This window comes from Thalassophryne amazonica, chromosome 14 (assembly GCF_902500255.1).
Source record: "Thalassophryne amazonica chromosome 14, fThaAma1.1, whole genome shotgun sequence".
Lineage (NCBI taxonomy): Eukaryota > Metazoa > Chordata > Actinopteri > Batrachoidiformes > Batrachoididae > Thalassophryne > Thalassophryne amazonica.
This window is the reverse complement of record NC_047116.1, coordinates 38,341,164-38,359,968: the sequence shown is the minus strand read 5'-3', so window position 1 is coordinate 38,359,968 and position 18,805 is coordinate 38,341,164. Positions and strand designations below refer to the sequence as shown.

At 40.7% G+C, this 18,805-nt stretch overlaps 1 protein-coding gene across 1 annotated transcript in view; it reads left to right on the top strand.

The window, feature by feature from the left end:
• The window catches only part of LOC117525342 (receptor tyrosine-protein kinase erbB-4-like), a 1,053,282-nt gene that overhangs the window by 1,008,524 nt on the left and 25,953 nt on the right, over positions 1–18,805 (top strand). The window contains exon 25 of the mRNA XM_034187180.1: positions 2,385–2,555. Within this exon, the coding sequence (XP_034043071.1) occupies positions 2,385–2,555 (171 nt within the window). The remainder of the gene's footprint in view (positions 1–2,384; positions 2,556–18,805) is intronic.

The following is an 18,805-nucleotide window of genomic DNA, read 5'->3' as shown; positions in this document are numbered from 1 at the left end:
CTGGTACATTTGCAATTACTAAGAAGCTGAAATTGACTTTTAACACGATCGCTTTTGAAAGTGACAAAAGACCCAAAGAATGAGCCAGTATTTCCATGTTTAACCATGCTGCCCCCTGTAGGAAACTGCACAGATGAATCCTGAGAGCACCCACAAAATGAGCTCTCTACTAATCATAATGCAGGCGGAGGTCTTGAAAAATAAAGTCATACTAACTTATGGTTTTGTGAAAATACTGATAGAATAACTCCATTAATGTCAATTCTGTCATTTGTACAAAGTTAAAATATAACATATACCTTTTAATGTTGAATAATGCACTAATTCTGAGGTTTTGTAACAAACACAGACTGCAAAGCATTCTGGGTGAAAGTGCCTCTGCTAAACACTGATTGGTTCAGTCATTCATTATGTAAACCAACACATGTGACGTGTGTCGTGTGTTGGTTTAAAGATAAATGTGCTTTTGTAAAATATTCCATTTTTATTTGTAAAAACAGGCATTTTTACGGAGCCCTGGAAGTGTCATCGCAAAATATTTTGCATGTGGAGAGAATGTTTGATGATGTGCGCATGTTTTATGATGTTGTAAAACGTGCACTCAATATTAGTAAGTAAGTAAGTACATTTATTTATATAGTGCCTTTCACAGACATAAGTCACAAAGCACTTCACAGGTTAAAATGCAGTAATAAAAACATAGATAAAACAAAGGACAAGGTTAACAGTTGGTCAGTTCTGAAAAGCCTTATCTTGACACATAAATGTTGGCTTTACACTGTGCGTGTTTTGGCCATTTTTCAGATGATTTTTCATTCGTGCAAGAATTTTTTGGACCGAGTTTCAGGTTAATCGCGCGTCCTGCATTGTGTAGTGGAGTAACAAGCTTTAACATCTCACGACCACCTCCTGCTGCTGAAGAGCTACAAAGCATCCAACCGCAGAGCTGTCTTGTAATGTTTTTTTGTTGTTGTTGTTTTGTTTTTAACATTAATTTGTAAAAAAAAAAAAAAGCCATTTGCAAAGCCAAAAAGTTGATTTGACCACCATCTGACATAACCGGGTCAAAATAAATAGAACACTGCCATCTACTGGTGCCCAGACGCTTAGTACTTGGGGCGAATACTGCCATGAACACTACTGGCCAGTAGATGGCAGTAGCGGCCTTGAAAACTTGCCAAACAAAATTCCAGATAATCTGTCTGCTACATTTATGATGCGTGGAATTTAAACGCAAATACAATAATGTCTATAAACCCAGAGAATATATTCACGAGAGTTTTAGGCACTAGAGTTTAATGCTGTTGTCCGTGGAGCCTGAACAGAGTGTCTGAAATGCATTTGTCCTGTCGTGAACGTCTGAGATTACCCTATGCTACCCATAATGCATTGCTGCCAGGCACAGCATGTGCTCACAAAACCTTAAAAATTAGCACATTACTTTAAAACGAAAACATATATCTGATATTTTCACTTTATAAAACTTCAGACATGACAGTAATTTTAAATAACTTGTCCAAAATGAGTAGGTTAAAATTTGAACCATAAGTTAAAAATGTATGCCTCTGGATGACTTGGGTGATATTGCAGTTATATCAGTATGGTGTTAAAGGAAATGATTTTTTTTTTTTTTTTTTTGGGTCACCAGTTCTCCTTTGCCTACAGAGGATGGAGTAGTTTTTTTCTGAAAACAGCTCTCTTCTGTTCGCAGAGGGTAGAACAATATACCTATTAGGAAACTTTTAACAGATAGGTCTCAACTGCTTTTAAGTTTTAAAAATGTTTTTCACTGTTCAGCTTGGTTTACTGTGTTATCGGTCTAAAAGTTATCGGTTAGCAATGCATCGGAAGATAATTAGTCCGATGATGGTTTTTAAAGTTATCTAAAAAGATAATCCGATAATGAAAATATTATCTTCGATAATTATCTGTTATCGGATTATCGGAAGTGTGCCCACCACTGGTGCACAACAACAGCACATTCTCCCAGACCTGATCTAATGTTATTTCATAGGAAAGAATAATTTCTCATAAAAGTGGAACTCACACCAAGTTTAATGCTTTAGAACAAAAATCTATGATAAAAGGAATAATACTTTGACTATTTTACAGCTGTGTTTCCCAGTACTGGTCCTTTGGACCCAAAGTACTGCACATTTTCAATTTGGCCCTGATAGACCATATTAGCTCAGTCAGGTGTGTTCAGTCAATCAACAAATGGCCAAACAGTAGTACACACCTGATTTGGCTCATTATGTGTAGTTAGAGCAGGTAGAAATGGAAAGGGATCACAACAAAATGGTTCTACAGCAGCAGCAAAATGATTTTGGCATTGACTTTGTTTTATCCCATCTCCATAATGCACATGGCGTTCCATCTTCCAGGGTGATGATTGCATGAAGCTTCCGAGCCCAAATGACAGCAAGTTCTTCCAGAGTCTCCTGGACGAGGAGGAGCTGGAAGACCTGATGGACGCTGAGGAGTACCTGGTGCCTCATTCCTTCAACGTCCCACCTCCGGCATACACTTCTCATGGCCGTATAGACTCCAATAAGGTGTGTTTAAACTTTTCCAGATGTGTTCAAGTTCATTTTACACTCACAAGCGCAAGGAAACAGTAAGTTGGGATATCTAGAGTCACACATTATCACAATTATAAACTGCCCATTCTTCTGTCCTAGTTACTATTACCAGATTGTTCATGAGATGAATGGTTCGTATTTTAATAGCTGTCTGGTGACTGGAGGGAAACACTGCTTTCCAGTGACACCTCCAATTACTTTGGCTCATATTTCTGTTAACTAATGTTATGCACCCAGATGGCAGTGGTGATGAGCACGGCAGGCTCTGCAATTAGGTCAGTGCACAAGAACTGCAGGTTGACAGTTCATTAAATAACTGGCTGTTGAGGTACACGATCACTGTCTAATAAGACTGTCTTAAAATGATTTTATTGCTTCCACAAAGCTGCATTTCATGTTCCTCTCTGTGATGTGCACAGCTGAAATCTCAGAACCTTCAAGCTGAGGTTTTGAAATCAGTGGAATTTTATTAACATTTCTGCTGCCAGTGATGATTGATTGGCTGTTGTTTAGATGACAAATAGTAACATGTTTGTACTATGAACACCTTTTGGTCAAGGTTTGAAGTTTTGATGCTGTTTTCTAAAGAATACATTTTAAACCTTAATATTCAGAATATTAAGGGCCTCTTCACATATACTGCGAATATGTACAACTCAGGGCAACTCCCGTTGGAACAGCTCGTATGAGCGCAACACGAAACACTGCGCCGACGGGCAGGCGTGCACAATGCCGGTGCAAAGGTTCGTGCACACGGGAACACAGTAAAAATAAAAATAAATAAAAAAATACATGTCACCTACGGGATTTGAACCCGTGCTTTCCAAAAGCTCTGGTTGCCAGTCAGAAACTTTACCACTGAGCTACCATCACTGGCCTGTGAAAGGTGCTTGAAATGGCCTGATATCAGGAAGGATATGGACGTACTTTTTAAAAAACAATCACACACCAGTACAAATATGATCCGTCTGTTCCTCTGTAGATGACCCATGGTCACAGACGTACAGTAATGAAATGACATGAATGAGAAGCAGTTCGCTTGTCTCATCATTTCCACATCTGCTGGCGCATGTCCAGCAGCCCGTCACAGTGGGCAGTTGTTTGTCCATGTCCGTCCATACACAGTACGTATTGTCCAGCTGGGATGTCCAGAATGACAGATCTCCACAGCCACTTCTGTTGGCAGCCATACCTCTTGTCAGTCCAGCACACACACCAATGTGTCACTGTGTCTGTTTGCAAAGCCACACTCATGGGGCACTTAGACAAATTTCACTGTCAGCACGACAGTGATTGTCTGCACACTGTTGTTGTGTTAATAGTGTGAATGGTCACACATTTTCTAAGTGCCATGGGAGCGGTGTTAGATGTTTGTGTGTGTCACCTGGAATTTGGCCGACACCTGCTGCAAGAGGGTTCGATGGGCTCGCACGGTGCACACTCTGTCTTTCAGCCACTGGTGTGCAGAGGTGTCAAATCCAGCTTCAGAAAGTAAAAGTCCAGCCACATATTTGTTCCAGCTTCCCAATAAACCAGCTGATTGTAATTAGTTCAGCTCTTCAGGCAGGTGGATGAGCTAATTATTGAGATCACCTGTTTTAGGTGTACAGGTAGAAGCAACACATGGGAGGGTTTTTACTTTCTGAAGCCGGATTTGCCGGACACATTCTTGTCATCACCTTGGTCTTTATGTTTGTTTGGCCAAGTGGGTAATGTGCTTGGTTTCAGTGGGTAAGGTTCCCAGTTCAAACCCCACTCCTGCCATATTTCTCCATGTAATGTGGAGTTGTGTCAGTGGATTTATGTGTTTTGTTTTGTTTTTGTCAGTGGTCAACATCGTATTTCCAGCCTTATGTAATATGTATAAAGAATTATAAATTTATGGAAATGAGTTCAAACATTTTATCATTCAGGAACATTTGGGGAGCTAGTAATTTTGTCCTCATCTGTCTCTTGTCCTTAGACACACAGAAACACACGGCAGTAGAAACAATACACTGTTTGACACGTCACTGATCCACAGTGTAATCACAGTAGTTACACATACTCATATTCTGTCCCACTCCCTGCATACCCAGAAAACAGCATTTATGAATATAGCCAGCCTGGTGTTATCAAAGTAACTGATGGAACCCACATCCCACACATGTATTATCATTCTTCAAAAGAATGTGTCTTACCTAGCAAAGGCATCAGCCCTGCCTCCTCTCTCGGATAAATGTTTTTGTCTTTTTCTTGATCAGACTTGCCCCAGGATTTAGCCTGAAACACTCTTAAGCTACGACTCCTAGCTAGAAGTTTTTATGCTAAATTAGGAGCTCTCTGAGAGCATTCTTAGAATGTTTATGAATATGGATCCAGGTGTCCAGTCAACTGAGTTGTCTTTGTAATAGTTAAACCTCACCTTACATAAGTGGGTTCACAACACTTGTACATTCTGCACACAGAGTTCAGTAGTAGATAATAGAAACGTGAAACTGAATTGCAAACGAAACATAATGAAATAAATATAATATTAATGTAAACTAGAAGCACTCAGAGAGTGCAAACCTTTCGCCAAGGCCATAGGGTCACTGACCCTAAAGAGATTCCCTCCTTGGCACAGTGATCTATTCAACAATTCAGTGTTACAACCAAATCTATGATACATACACTTTTCTTTCCAGTATATTTGACATCCTTGACCATGAAAACATACCACTAGAACTTGGAATCACTTTTATGTCTTTATTAGTTCAAAAGTTATTGTATAAAAACAATTTTATGGTTTTCTTCTGGATGTAGCTCCATAACATTTTAAGCTACATCAAATCTGATGACACCTTACTGAATCAATACAGATTCAGCTACAATTTGGTGTTAGTTGTGCATCTCTAGCTTCATTTGTCACCTCACACTGACACATTTTCTATTTTCCCTTTTTTTTTGCATATTCTAGATCACCAGATCCGGAATCCAGATCCGATCATCACCAAACTTTGATGTTTGATAGAACATTTGACTATGTTACACCCTAATTTTTTTCAAGCCTTTCTGCCTTGTTTTTGTAGAGTTAAAAACTAGAATGTCAAAATTCCCCCTATCCCGCAATTGTGAAGAATCCTTTAAAAGGTTCCTGGATCCGGATCGTGATCTGGATCACCACTAAAATTGAATCAATTGTTCCTCTTGTCATTTCCAACCACTCCACAAAATTTCATCAAAATCCGTTCAAAACTTTTTGAGTTATCCTGCTGACAAACAGACAGACAAACAAACAAACGCGACCAAAAACATAACCTCCTTGGCGGCGGTAAAAATGCAGCGTTAACAACACTGCCCATAGTTTTAGACTGGCTTTCTTCTTCCCTACTGCTGGGGCTGTGTGGAAGTACAAATTAGTGAAGACGACTTGCTGAAGAGGATGGCTGCTCATAATCTTGGGTCAGCTTGGTCTAGTATGAAGGCCATTGCAGGCCTCCAAAATATGGAAAGCAGCACAAATATTACTTTAAATGGCTTCAACTCAGATATTGAACTAGCTAATGCTCTTAATTGTTTTTTTAATCATTTTAACATATCTGATTTTAGTAAGGAAACTCAGGAACTTGGTCTCAGGCTCCGTGACTCTCAACACTTCTCCGTTCACCAATGGGATATAGAAAAAGCTTTTCTTAGCACAAAGGTAAATAAGAGTCATGGTCCAGATAATATCTGTGGCCATTTACTTAAATCTTGTGCAAAAGAGCTGAGTCCAGTTTTTTATTATATTTTTAACTGGTCCTTGGAAACACAGCATGTCCTCAAAGTGTGGAAAGATGCTGTTGTGGTCCCAGTTCCTAAATCTAGTAATCCTACATCCTTGAATGATTTTAGGCCTGTTGCTCTAACATCAATTTTGATGAAGATCTTTGAGAAATTGGTACGGTCGGTAATGCTAAAAAATACTATGCATGCACTCGATCCGTTACAATTTGCTTACAGGCCTAATAGAGGAGTGGAGGACGCCACACTCACTTTGCTTAATCTGCTTCTCAGGCATTTGGAGGGCAGCGGGTGTCATGCCCAGCTTTTATTTGTTGACTTCTCTTCAGCTTTTAATACAATTCAACCCTGTATTTTAACCCAAAGGCTTTTAGATCATTTTAAATTAAGTAATAATCTCGTGGGTTGGATTTTAGACTTTTTAACAAACAGAACACAGAAAGTTAGAGTGAACGGGATTTTATCAAACACAGTGTGTTCTTCTACTGGCTCGCCACAAGGGTGTGTGCTCCCACCTCTGTTATTTATTCTCTATACCAGTATGTGTCAGAGCACTTTTAAAAACAGGTTCATTTTAAAATACGCGGATGATACAGTGATTGTCAGTCTGCTGCGGGATAACGAGAGTAGCCACGGTCCTGTAGTTGACTATTTTGTTAAATGGTGTGAGGACTCATATCTTCAGATTAATATATCTAAAACTAAAGATATGGTCATTGATTTTAGGAAGAATGGTAGCACACCTGGCAACACAACAATGAATGGTCAACCAGCTGGAATTGTGAAAACTTATAAATACCTTGGGACTATTATTGATGATTCGCTGAAGTTTGAGGCAAACTATGAGGCGGTGTGTAGGAAGGGACATCAGCGCTTGTTCTGTCTCAGGAAACTGTCATATTTACACATTGGCCAAACCATGTTAACACTATTTTATCGTGCTTTTATTGAATCTGTTTTAGCTTTTTCTTTGGTGGCATGGTTTGGCAGTTTGACATTGAAGGATAGGAACAGACTGAGTCAGATCATTAAATGGTCCAGTCGGTTGATTGGTGAATCGCAGCTGAGTTTAGAGTCCCTGTACACTAAACAATTACAGCGGATAACCAACTGCATTATAGCTGATGACTCCCACCCCCTGGCTAATGAATTTCAGCTTCTACCTTCTGGCCGTAGGTTTAGAGTCCCAAGGTGTAGAACAAAACGCTAGAGGAGTAGTTTTGTCCCAGCAGCAATTATGCAACTGAACACATCTTAGTAGGTTTGCATATGGTTATATTTAGATATTTATATACTTATTTATTTATTTGCCCTTTGCACACTAGTTTTAAGCTGACCATCTTTTTAGTGGTTTTAAGGTTGTGAGTCCTTGGTGGTGTTTGTTAACTTGTTTTGTGTATGTTCTTTGTTAGTATTTTTAGTGTTTTTTTATTGTTGTTGTTGTGTTGACTAACATGGACGCCTTTTTTCTGTTTTCTGTTTGCTGCAAGCCAAATCTACCTACGGGTACAAATAAAGTTACCTGAACCTGAACCTGAAGTTGAAACTGAGCATCAGAATGGGGAAGAAAGGGGATTTAAGTGACTTTGAACGTGGCGTTGCTGTGATTTCAGAAACTGCTGATGTACTGGGATCTAGACACACAGCTGTCTTTAGGGTTTACAGAGAATGGTCTGAAAAAGAGAAGATATCCAGTGAGCGGCAGCCGTGTGGACAAAAATGCCTTGTTGTCAGAGGTCAGAGGAAAATGAGCAGACTGGTTGAATGGGCGACTGCATGATGCCATCATGTTAGTATGGACTAACATCTCTGAGGAATGTTTCCTTTTTTTTTTTTTTTTTCCCCTCTGTCTGCATATATAGTAATGGTAAATGCCACACTGGCAGAACCATTTATGAATATTAATACACATATATGCAATTTATTCTTGCAGGACAGAAGGTATGTAGTGCGTGAGTGAATGTGGTGTGCGTGTGTGACCCCCATCTGCTCTTCCCGATCAGCCTACAACATCCTACTCAAAGCCAACTGACAACTTCTGTCAGGAGGGACCGACCACGAAAACAACACGAAGACAGACAAAAACGAAAGACAAGTGGTGAAAGCAATAACTGTGAAGTGAAACATCGCGCAGACGGGTCCCCAAAATAAAACATGCCGGAAAACAAACCACCACACATGAACAAGCAGTGACAGCGACAGTCTGCTGTCTATTTAGTGAGCATTCATACTCTAATCTAGGACACCAGAGTCTTGATCCCCTTGAGAGCAGACCCAGATCACAGCTATATATCCGATCTCTACTGTGGCTGGTGTGTTGGGCCAAGATAAAAGTACAGAACCCTATCATATGACATGGACCACTCTGGCGCGCCGGAAGCCATACGGCTGACCGCAAGCGACGACGGAAATGGGTCCAGGACGCAGGGCCCCAGGAGGACATCTCTGAGGAATGTTTTCCAACACCTTGTTGAATCTATGCCATGAAGAATTAAGGCAGTTCTGAAAAAAGGGGTCAAGCCCAGTGTCTCAATGAAAAAAATTGATGTAACAATTTGCATAGTTTTTTTTTTAGTTATTTCAACTGAGTTATTTCAACTGTCAACTGAGTTAATGCCACAAGACATCACTTTTTCTTGTTGAGGCAGTGGTTCATTTTTTAGAGTGAGACACTGCGTAAAAAAAGTGCCCATGAGTGTATGTGCTGATAATACACCACTAAGATGCATAACAACGCATCCTTTGACACAAACACATTACTGTATGTACACTAATCACGCACTCCAACCTTGTAACAATAACAGCTCACTCAAACTGTCCCTCTCAATGCCTAGCTGAAACAGCTTCACCTTACGTGCATGATGCACAGTGGTCTGTGAACATTCCTTACACATCATGGACAAGTGGTGTTACATGGCAAAGGACATGCATGGAGCGGCTCTTTACTGTCTTGTGTCAACTTTTATGCTTTTGTTTTTGATAATCAGGTTATGTCAAATGCGGCAAGGGTGGAGGCCAAGTGGTTAGTGCGCTTGGTTTCAGCGCACATTTCTCCATGTACTGTGGAGTTGCATCAGGAAGGGCATCCAACATAAAACTTGTGCCAATTCAACATGCAGATCCACCTCAGTTCTGCTGTGGCGACCCAGAGGGAAAACAAAGGAGCGGCCAGAGGGACTTACTAGGTTACTTCAAACACACTGTGTCTAGGGTTGCAAGGACATCATCAGTTTATACAGCTATACAAATTGTCCATCACACACAACTTTCTCCTGGACGGACTGCCTCCTTGGTGTCTGGCTTGAATGGCACTCTTCTAATTAATACAAGGCTGTAATTGTTTCTTTTATTTCTCTTACCTGTCTAACACTTGTTAGTTTTTAAGTGCAAGTGCGAATTTTAGCTCATTATTTTACTCCTGTGTGACTCTTAGGAGTGGTTAGCATTTTTGTTAGTGGTTAGCTTGCACTAGGTCCTTCTACACCTTTGGTTTTTCTGGTGCACAAATTATATTACATTACACTCTACATTAATCTTGCACAATGGTGACAGAAAGGGTGGCCCTCTTAGAGAGCTTTGTCCATTAGCTAGAGCAGCTTCTGAGTTCATTGGAGTTAGATGAAATGGGCACCCCAGATAAGCTTAGTATCGGGCCGGCTAGTGCATCCATTACCATGAGCTTAGCAATGCCAGCTAAAGACGATGGCTTTCAGACTATTGATAGGCAGAAGAAGTTGTATAGGGCCTGGTGCCTGGTTGTGGTACCCGGATCACGGCTGGCACTGCGGACTGTGAACCATTCTTCAGCCTTGGACATGCCTGTTGATAGCCCTCCAAGTCCACAGGGGACTTCTACACCTATCTCCAAGCCGAAATGCTGTGCATTATTGACAGAGGATTCCATCACCCGCAATGTGAGACGCCAGCTAATGTTAAATATGTTCCTGGGGCCAGAGCATCCAACATTGCTTCTCACCTTAGAGTACTGACATTTCACAAAAATAGTCAGCCAAAGGAACACCACACTAGATTTAGCCACATAGTTATTCATGTCGGTGCCAATGATATTAGGATGAGACACTCAAGAGGTTGCAAAAACAGGCATAGAGAGGATTTGTGGCATCACCAGAAAGATGTGTCGGCATCAGTTAATAGTCTCTGGTCCCCTCCCCTCCCAGGGTAATGATGAGGCATTTAGCAGGCTGATGTCGTTGAATATGTGGTTGTTGCAATTTTGTAGACAACTAGGCTTTAGTTTCATTGATAACTGGCCTACCTTTGGGGATTGCTGTGGCTTGCTGATGCCGGATGGCCTTCACCCTACCAGGGAAGGTGCTACCATCTTATCTGCAAAAATAGATCTAGCTCTACAGGCAGGATAACATTAGAACTCTACACCAGGCCATGGAGAAGGTGATTAGAGAACCTACAGGTCTTACGACTAATGTAAGTGTTGAATCCATTAGCTTAGTATGGAAATTAGTGCTGAAAATCCACTATGGTGATACTGCAGTGTATGTGGTGGGGAGGGAAATTCATCAAGTGAGACTGTGACCTGTTTCCGCAGATGTGCTCATAAAAAAACTTAGATTGATATGTTTTGTAAACTTAGTACTCATTGGTAAACATCAATATTTGGGATGCCCCACTGGCTGTCCCTGCAACATCAAATTTCTGTGCCTACTACCTTCAACCCATGTGAAACTTCTTAAACCCAAACCTAATTTTAGGCATCTTATATATACACTACTCTGGAATCACCCCCAAATCCCAATAGTCCAATGAGGTCCTTAGTTTGGGTCTCATTAACATAAGGTCACTGTCCTCAAAATCACTGTTGATAACCCATCTAATTATGGAACACCACTTAGATATGATTGGTTTATGTGAAACCTGGCTTAAACCTATTGCTGCCTTCCCCTTAATTCTAGCCTGCCCACTGGTGTACACATTTGGTCACAGCCCTCATGATACAGCATGAGCAAGGCAGGGGTGTTGCTCTAATTTATAAATGTGGGTTTAGCTTACTAGGTGTTGGAGTGTAAAATATGAGTCATTTGAACATCTGACTCTACACTCTGCCCAGAAAACTACATATCGCCAGTGTCAGAAGAATAAAAATCGACCATGTTATTTTGCCACCGTATATAGGCCGCCAGCCCACATTCTGAATTCTTAGATAAATTTAGTGAGTTTATCTCTAATTTGGCAACCCATGTAGATAACATTCTGATTGTTGGTGACTTCAACATTCAAAGAGAAAAGCCTTCTGAACCCCTCTGCAAATCATTTATGGACATGATAGATGTATCGTATCGCTGTCACAAATATTGACATCATGCCTCTTGCGTCAGTGGTCTCAGATCACTCATTTATTAAGTTGACAGTCTCATTGCATTGAACCTTATTTATCATTGCGGTGACACAATCAACTCTTTAACTACAGTTGAACTTGGAGTCAGACTGCCTGATATCTTAGTGTCACTTTTGGAAAATGGCCATTCAGTAGACAGTTTTGTGGTCAGTTTAAACTCAGCCCTCACACCACACTCGACATGATTGCTCCACCTATATTAAAACAAGGCCCCCACAACACAACTGTCTTGGCTCAATGGTTAACTACGTGGACTCAAGCATGAGGCCAGAGGTCTAGAAGGAAAATGGCGTAGTTCAAAACTAGTATTCCACCTCGTGTGGCGCGATGGTGTTCTCAATCAATCAAACAACTTTATTAATCCCACAAGGGTCAATTAAATTTGATGAGCCTGTCAAAAATCACAATAACATAACAACATATAAGATCAATAAAAGGAATAAAAATAGATAAAAACAGACTTAGGAAGGAGTTAAAATGGGTAACCAGATTAATATAAATAAATAAAACATGCCAGACCTACGGAGCATTTAAAAGTCAAAATGCCAAAGGGATAAACAACTTTAAGGACCCCTTCACTCATAACACGAAAGATGCAGAAACTGGAAGATAATTCATGAACCAAGAACAAAATGGGGAACCATAAAACATTGCACCTGCTGTTGGGAGGAATGCACGATCGCACAGGCTTGCACAATACACCGGTGACGGTCACGCTCATGCGCGTGCATGAACACAGTGCGAACAGCTGGAGCATGTGGAACCACATCACACCGCTGCTATGGAGGAAAAAAATAAAAACCACACCATAAAAAAACACCGCAATCTATTGAATCCCTTTTATCGAGCGAACAACACAAGTATGAAGAATCTGTTCCTCTGTTGATGGCCCATGGTCACAGACGTACTGTCATTAAATGACATGAATGAAGCAGTGCTCTCTCACTAATGTTTTATTATGTCCAGCCGTCCAGTCGGGTATATAAATAATTACTCCACTCACCAACACTGATAGAGTAGATATTGGTGTATAATTAGTGAAAATCACTGGGTTGATATAAATAATAAATAAAAGGGCAAGCAACACAGAACTCTGCGGTTAAATAATCCTGGTTAAATAAAAATAAATGCACTCGCGGAATTCGAACCTGCAATTTACAAAAGCTGTGATTAACAGACAGAAACCTATAACAGAAGTGTAAAATGCCTGAAAATCAACAAGGAGATAAATTTTTTTTTTTTTAAAAAAGAGAGAAATTTGAGATGTATAAAAGAGGAGGTTTTCATTGTCTTTAATTACAGCGACAAAAGCGCCGTAATAACTGACAAACGACGGTAGTTAAGACGGATTTCTGCTGATACATGATTGAAAGTGATGTATTTGTTGCACTGTTGGCTTGTCCTGCGGCACGCCACTCACAGGACACACATGTCCTGCTGCGTGTCCACATGAACTGACGGTCCGTTGCAGCTGGGACAGCGTGTTGATGTGCACGCTGTGCTCGGTCTCCAACCCATTGCAAATGCAACATATGTTTTTATGTATTTCCATGTGAGGACAGCAAGCACACACACGCACGTCACGGTGGACAGTTGTAAGGTCCTGTCCGTGAAAACACGCTACGTGTTCTGCAACTGTGACATCCAGGACAAGAGATGTCAACAGCTGCTGTTGACTTTCAAAAAGCAACTCAAGACTTTCTTTTTAAACAGGCTTTCCAAAGCTTTTCGACGTTGGCACCACAACATTTTTATTTCTGTACTGTGATATTTTATCCTGTAAAGCACTTTGTGACCTTTGTCTGTGAAAAGCATTAAGTTTATTTTATTTACTAAAAAGCGATTGGTTCTACAAACTGGTGAAGCATACCCGCGTCCTGAAGGAACCAGAGAAAACTCCCCTGAAAGAACATGACCTGACAAAGACAAGATACTTTCAGCCTTCCACAGGATCTGTTGATTACAGAAAGAGTTTAAATCTCTCTGTTTCACTAGACTATAAGCATGCACTACTGGCTACAAAGGAAGCCTACTACTCTTTATTTGATCAACAAAAACAAAGCATAATTCAAAGTTCCTGTTCGACATGGTGGCAACACTTATTCATGGACAACCACCTGTAAGTCGCTCTCCTTTTACAGCCCAAGATTTTTTAGATTACTTCAAGAAGAAAATGGGTGACATTAGGTTAAATATATCCCAGCATGCCTTAGTCCAGCCACTATACCCTGTTATTGAGGTGGGTGCCAACACTGATACATTAACTATTTTTACCAAATTTGATAATATGTCGCTGGGTGTGCTGACAAAATCTCCTTGTTCAACCCTATACACTCGTGGGCCTATTGTGTTGAAAATTATTAACCTATCACTAACCTCTGGATCTGTTCCTAAATATTTCAAATCTGCAGTGATTAAACCATTACTTAAGAAATCTAACACAATTGTATTGACCTTAGTGTATCGAAAGATTATAGGTCGATACAAACTCTATCATTTTGTTCAAAAATTCTGGAAAAAGTAGTTTCACAGCAGCTTGTGGACCACCTTACTGAGAATAATCTCTTTGAGCCACTGCAGTCTGCATTTCGAGCATATCATTCCACAGAGACAGCTCTCACTAAAGTGGTAAATGATATTCTGCTTGCAGTGGATTCAGACAACACTGCGGTTCTGGTGCTGTTAGATCTTAGTGCTGCATTTGATACAGTGGATCATCTTATTCTGTTGGATAGGCTGGATTACTGGAAATATCTGTGCATGGTTGACATCATACCTAACCAGTCTTTCTCATTGTGTCTTGTACAACAACTCTACCTCCAGCCTTAGTGGCATGAAATATGGGATTCCACAGGGGTCTGTCTTAGACTCCCTGTTTTTTACCCTTTATATAGCACCCCTTGGACACATATTGCGCCATTTTGGTATTACTTATCATTACTGTGCTGATAGAACTCAGTTTTACATGCCGATAACTGCTGGTAATCTCATACACATAAAATACTTAGAGGATTGCCTCACGTCAGTGAAAAGCTGGATGTCCAGCAGTGTCTTACTTTTAAACTCTGATAAGACTGAAATGATAGTTCTTGGTTCAGTGAGACATCGGCATCAGTTTGACCACCTAGCACTTAACTTAGGCTTATGTGCCATACATCACACTGACAAAGTGAGGAACCTTTGGGTAATTTTTGATCCCACATTGTCCTTTGACCTACATATTACCAATATTATGAGGACTGCTTTCTTCCACCTGTGAAATACAGGAAAGGTTTATCCCATTCTGTCTATAGCTGATCCAGAGACCCTGATCCATGCATTTGTTTCTTTTATATTGGACTACTGTGATGTTCTATTTTCTGGTTTACTACAGTCCACCATTAGGGGTCTCCAACTGATTCAAAATGTTGCTGCTACACTCTTAACAGGAAGCAGAAAGTTTGATCACATTACACCCATTCTGGTGCTTCTTCACTGGCTTCCTGTCTCTGTGAGGTTGAATTTTAAGGTTCTGCTGTTAACCTATAAAATTATTCACAGCCTAGCACCTCACTACTTAGCTGACCTAATTAAACCCTATGTACCAGCCCGAGCTCTGCGTTCTCAGGGTGCAAGACTACTTTGTGTCTCTAGGGTGAATAAAAAGTCTGCGGGACACAGAGCCTTCTCTCATCATGTGCCTGGTTTGGGGAATGATCTCCCCATGAGATAAAACAGTCAGATTCTGTAGAGACTTTCAAGTCCAGACTTAAGACGCATTTATTCTCCCTCTCGTATGGCTAACATACTGCCATAGTATGGAACTATGCTTATTTTAATAACAACGGAACAGGTCTCGGCTTCAACTTTGTTTAAATTCTGGGTCTGTTAGTGAAACTTAAGGCTATTGGCCGGTGATCACCTTAGTATTTTCTCTGCTTTCCTGTCGATTTACTGCTGATGAATTATACCTTAGGTGTGTTTTTATTCCAGCTGACTGATTCTGCTCTTTTTCTCTATTTCCGAGGATTGGCGGCTATGGACCATGGGATGCTGGACTGACCACGAGATGCCATGCCTGAACCTGATGCAGCAGATATTTTTGATTTCATGTTTTCTGTTTCTTCAGCTTTGTGAAACTTTGTAAAAACCTTGTAACTGTTAGAATGACCTAAGCAGTGGGTCACCCCTCTGAGTCTGGTCTGCTTGATGTTTCTTCCTCAGTATCATCAGAGGGAGTTTTTCCTTACCACTATCACCTGTGTGCTTGCTTTAGCAGTTGGTAAGGTTAGACCTTGTGTGAATTGCCTTGATGCAGCTTTGTTGTGATTTGACGCTATGTAAATTTTTTACATAGTGTCAAATCACAACAAAGAAGTACATTGAAAAATTTCAATGTACTCACACCAAAGGACATCGTGAGAACCCAGTGATCTCCCTGCAGATTATCATGCCAAGCAAATAAAGGAGACATGGAGGGAGAGAAAGCAAAAGCAAGGCTTGTAAGGCTAAGAAAACCACACAAACCCCTTCTACTGTGCAGCTTTTCTGACCAAGGCCATATCAGTCAATCACAAAATTGGCAAGTTGGAACAGTTTTCTTTTAATCCAGAAAGCACCACACCTTCAATCTTAATTTAATTTATTTTCATTTATATAGTGCCAAATCACAACAAAGTTGCCTCAAGGTGCTTCACAGAAGTAAGCTTACTTACTAACCCCTAGAGCAAGCACACAGGCGAATACTACAATACTTGGACGAGAAAACAGATTAGTACAGAACAGAAACATTAATGGATAGGTCAACCTGAAGGCCCCATGTTCCCTGGACGCCGGCAATACTGAAGCATTTGAGAGTCAAATGAGTCATACAATGGACCAGTACAGGTACTGCTACAGCCAGAAATTAGAATCAAAGCTACCAGACATTACCAATCATCAGAATTATTGTAAAAGCAGCTAACTAATGCACTGCACTCTCCAGCCAAACATGTAGCATCCCTCCCAGTGGCTATGACGAAGTCCAAAACCAATTTGTTTTGGGAAGCCATCAGTGTAGCTTCCAATTGTTCATGCAGTCCAGTCATAGCGCCTCTGGTCAGATTATCCAATCGTCGCACATTGAAATGGATATAATTAAATTCACCTACATTTTTTGGGTATCGTGCACCCCCAACAGATGGTTGACGCAATCCCGCTGCAATTTGATCCACCACCTTATATTCATAAGCCACCCCCTGTTTACCTCGACCTGAAGAACCCCAACCTCAATCCTTTTGAAGATTTATGGGCTATGCTTAAAAACTGGATCCATGCCAGGAAACCAGCCAATTTAAATGAACTATATCAGTTCTACTAAAAAGAATGATCAAATGTCCAGCCAGAAGCTTGTTGATGGTTCCCAAAAGTGTCTAGTGAAGGTGCAACTTGCTAAGGGGCATTTAACCAAATATTATTAGGGGTGTATGTATATATTTGAGTCTGTGTGTATCATTCTGATCCTGTGTGGATTACAGCAGATACAAAAATAATTCAAGCTTGTATACCCAATTCTTGTTTTAGAGTCATTAATGATGTATGCTGTACATTCATTCTACCCTGGCAAAAGAACAGTTCAAAGTAAGTAAGTAAGTAAGTAAGCTTTATTTATAAAGCGCCTTTCACAGACCAGGGTCACAAAGCGCTGCACACTGCATACAAAAATAATCTAAAAATAACATACGAAAACAATAAGTTGCGTCAGGAAGGGCATCCGGCGTAAAACCTGTGCCAAATCAACATGCAGATCCACCTTGGATTTGCTGTGGCGACCCCAAGTGCAAACAAGGGAGCAGCCGAAGGGACTTACTATTAGGCTAAAAAGCTAACTTAAAGAAATGCGCCTTTAGTTGCCTTCTAAAAGTATCTATACAATCCAGAGAATGAAGGGCACATGGAAGCTCATTCCAGAGGCTAGGCGCCACCGCTTTAAAAGATCTGTCCCCGCGAGTTTTAAAACGGGTCCGAGGAACCATCAACAGGTTCTGATTGGACGACCTGAGGCTCCTGGAGGAAGCATAAGACTGGATCAGGTCCCTGATGTACTCCGGTGCCTGTCCATGCAGAGCTCTAAAAGTCAGTACCAGGATTTTGTAATGAATCCTGTAGGAGACAGGCAGCCAATGCAAAGTATTAAGAATAGGAGTAATATGGTCCCTCCTGCGGGTGCGGGTAAGCAGGTGCGCAGCAGAATTTTGCACAACCTGCAGGAGGGCCAACTCCTTCTTATTCAGACAGGTGAAGAGACTGTTACAATAATCCAAACGCGATGAGATGAATGCATGAACAATCATCTCAAGCTCTTTTAAACTCACCATCTTACGGAGCTTAGAGATGTTCCGAATTTGGAAAAAACAGTTCTTAACCAGGTAATTTGTGTGCTGCTCCAAAGACATTCCTCCATACAAAATGACACCCAGGTTACGCAGGCTGCTTTTGACCGTACAGCTTAGGCTACCAAGATGCTGCTTAATTCCAGGTACAGCACTATCCGGTGCTACAATCAGAGTCTCAGTCTTATTGGAATTTAACTGCAGACTGTTCTCAGTGAGCCATTCCTTAATTTTGGCCAAACAATTTGTGAGAGAGCAGAGTTTCTGTGGCTCAGTTGTCTTAAAAGAGCAGTACAGCTGCAGATCATCGGCATACAAATGCCGATGATTTGTCGGCATTTGTATGCCGATGGACTTTTAATGATGTTCAAAGAATCATTAAAAGCCCATGATGAGTGTATGTAAGCGTCCGCCCACAACTATGGCTAAATAGATCATAAGCAACATTTTTGACATTGTTTGATGGGAGTTTACATAGCTAACCTTATTTTTAGTATTTTTTTATGCTCCTCTCATGACAGGAAATGAATCTGAGGCCATTCGATGTTTATTTATTATCTATGTGCAGTGTTCACCCCAACAGGCGATGTCATGTGGAGTGAGGTCAGAGCAGTTGCTCCTCAGCGAAGTCTTGTTTACGAAGTATGAGTTTGGAAAATTTAGTACCATGTTCAGTGGAGCACAACATTCTGCTTTGACTTTATGTATATTCACTTTTCGCTGGTGGGGAAAAATTTGTTTCTGAGTGCTAATGG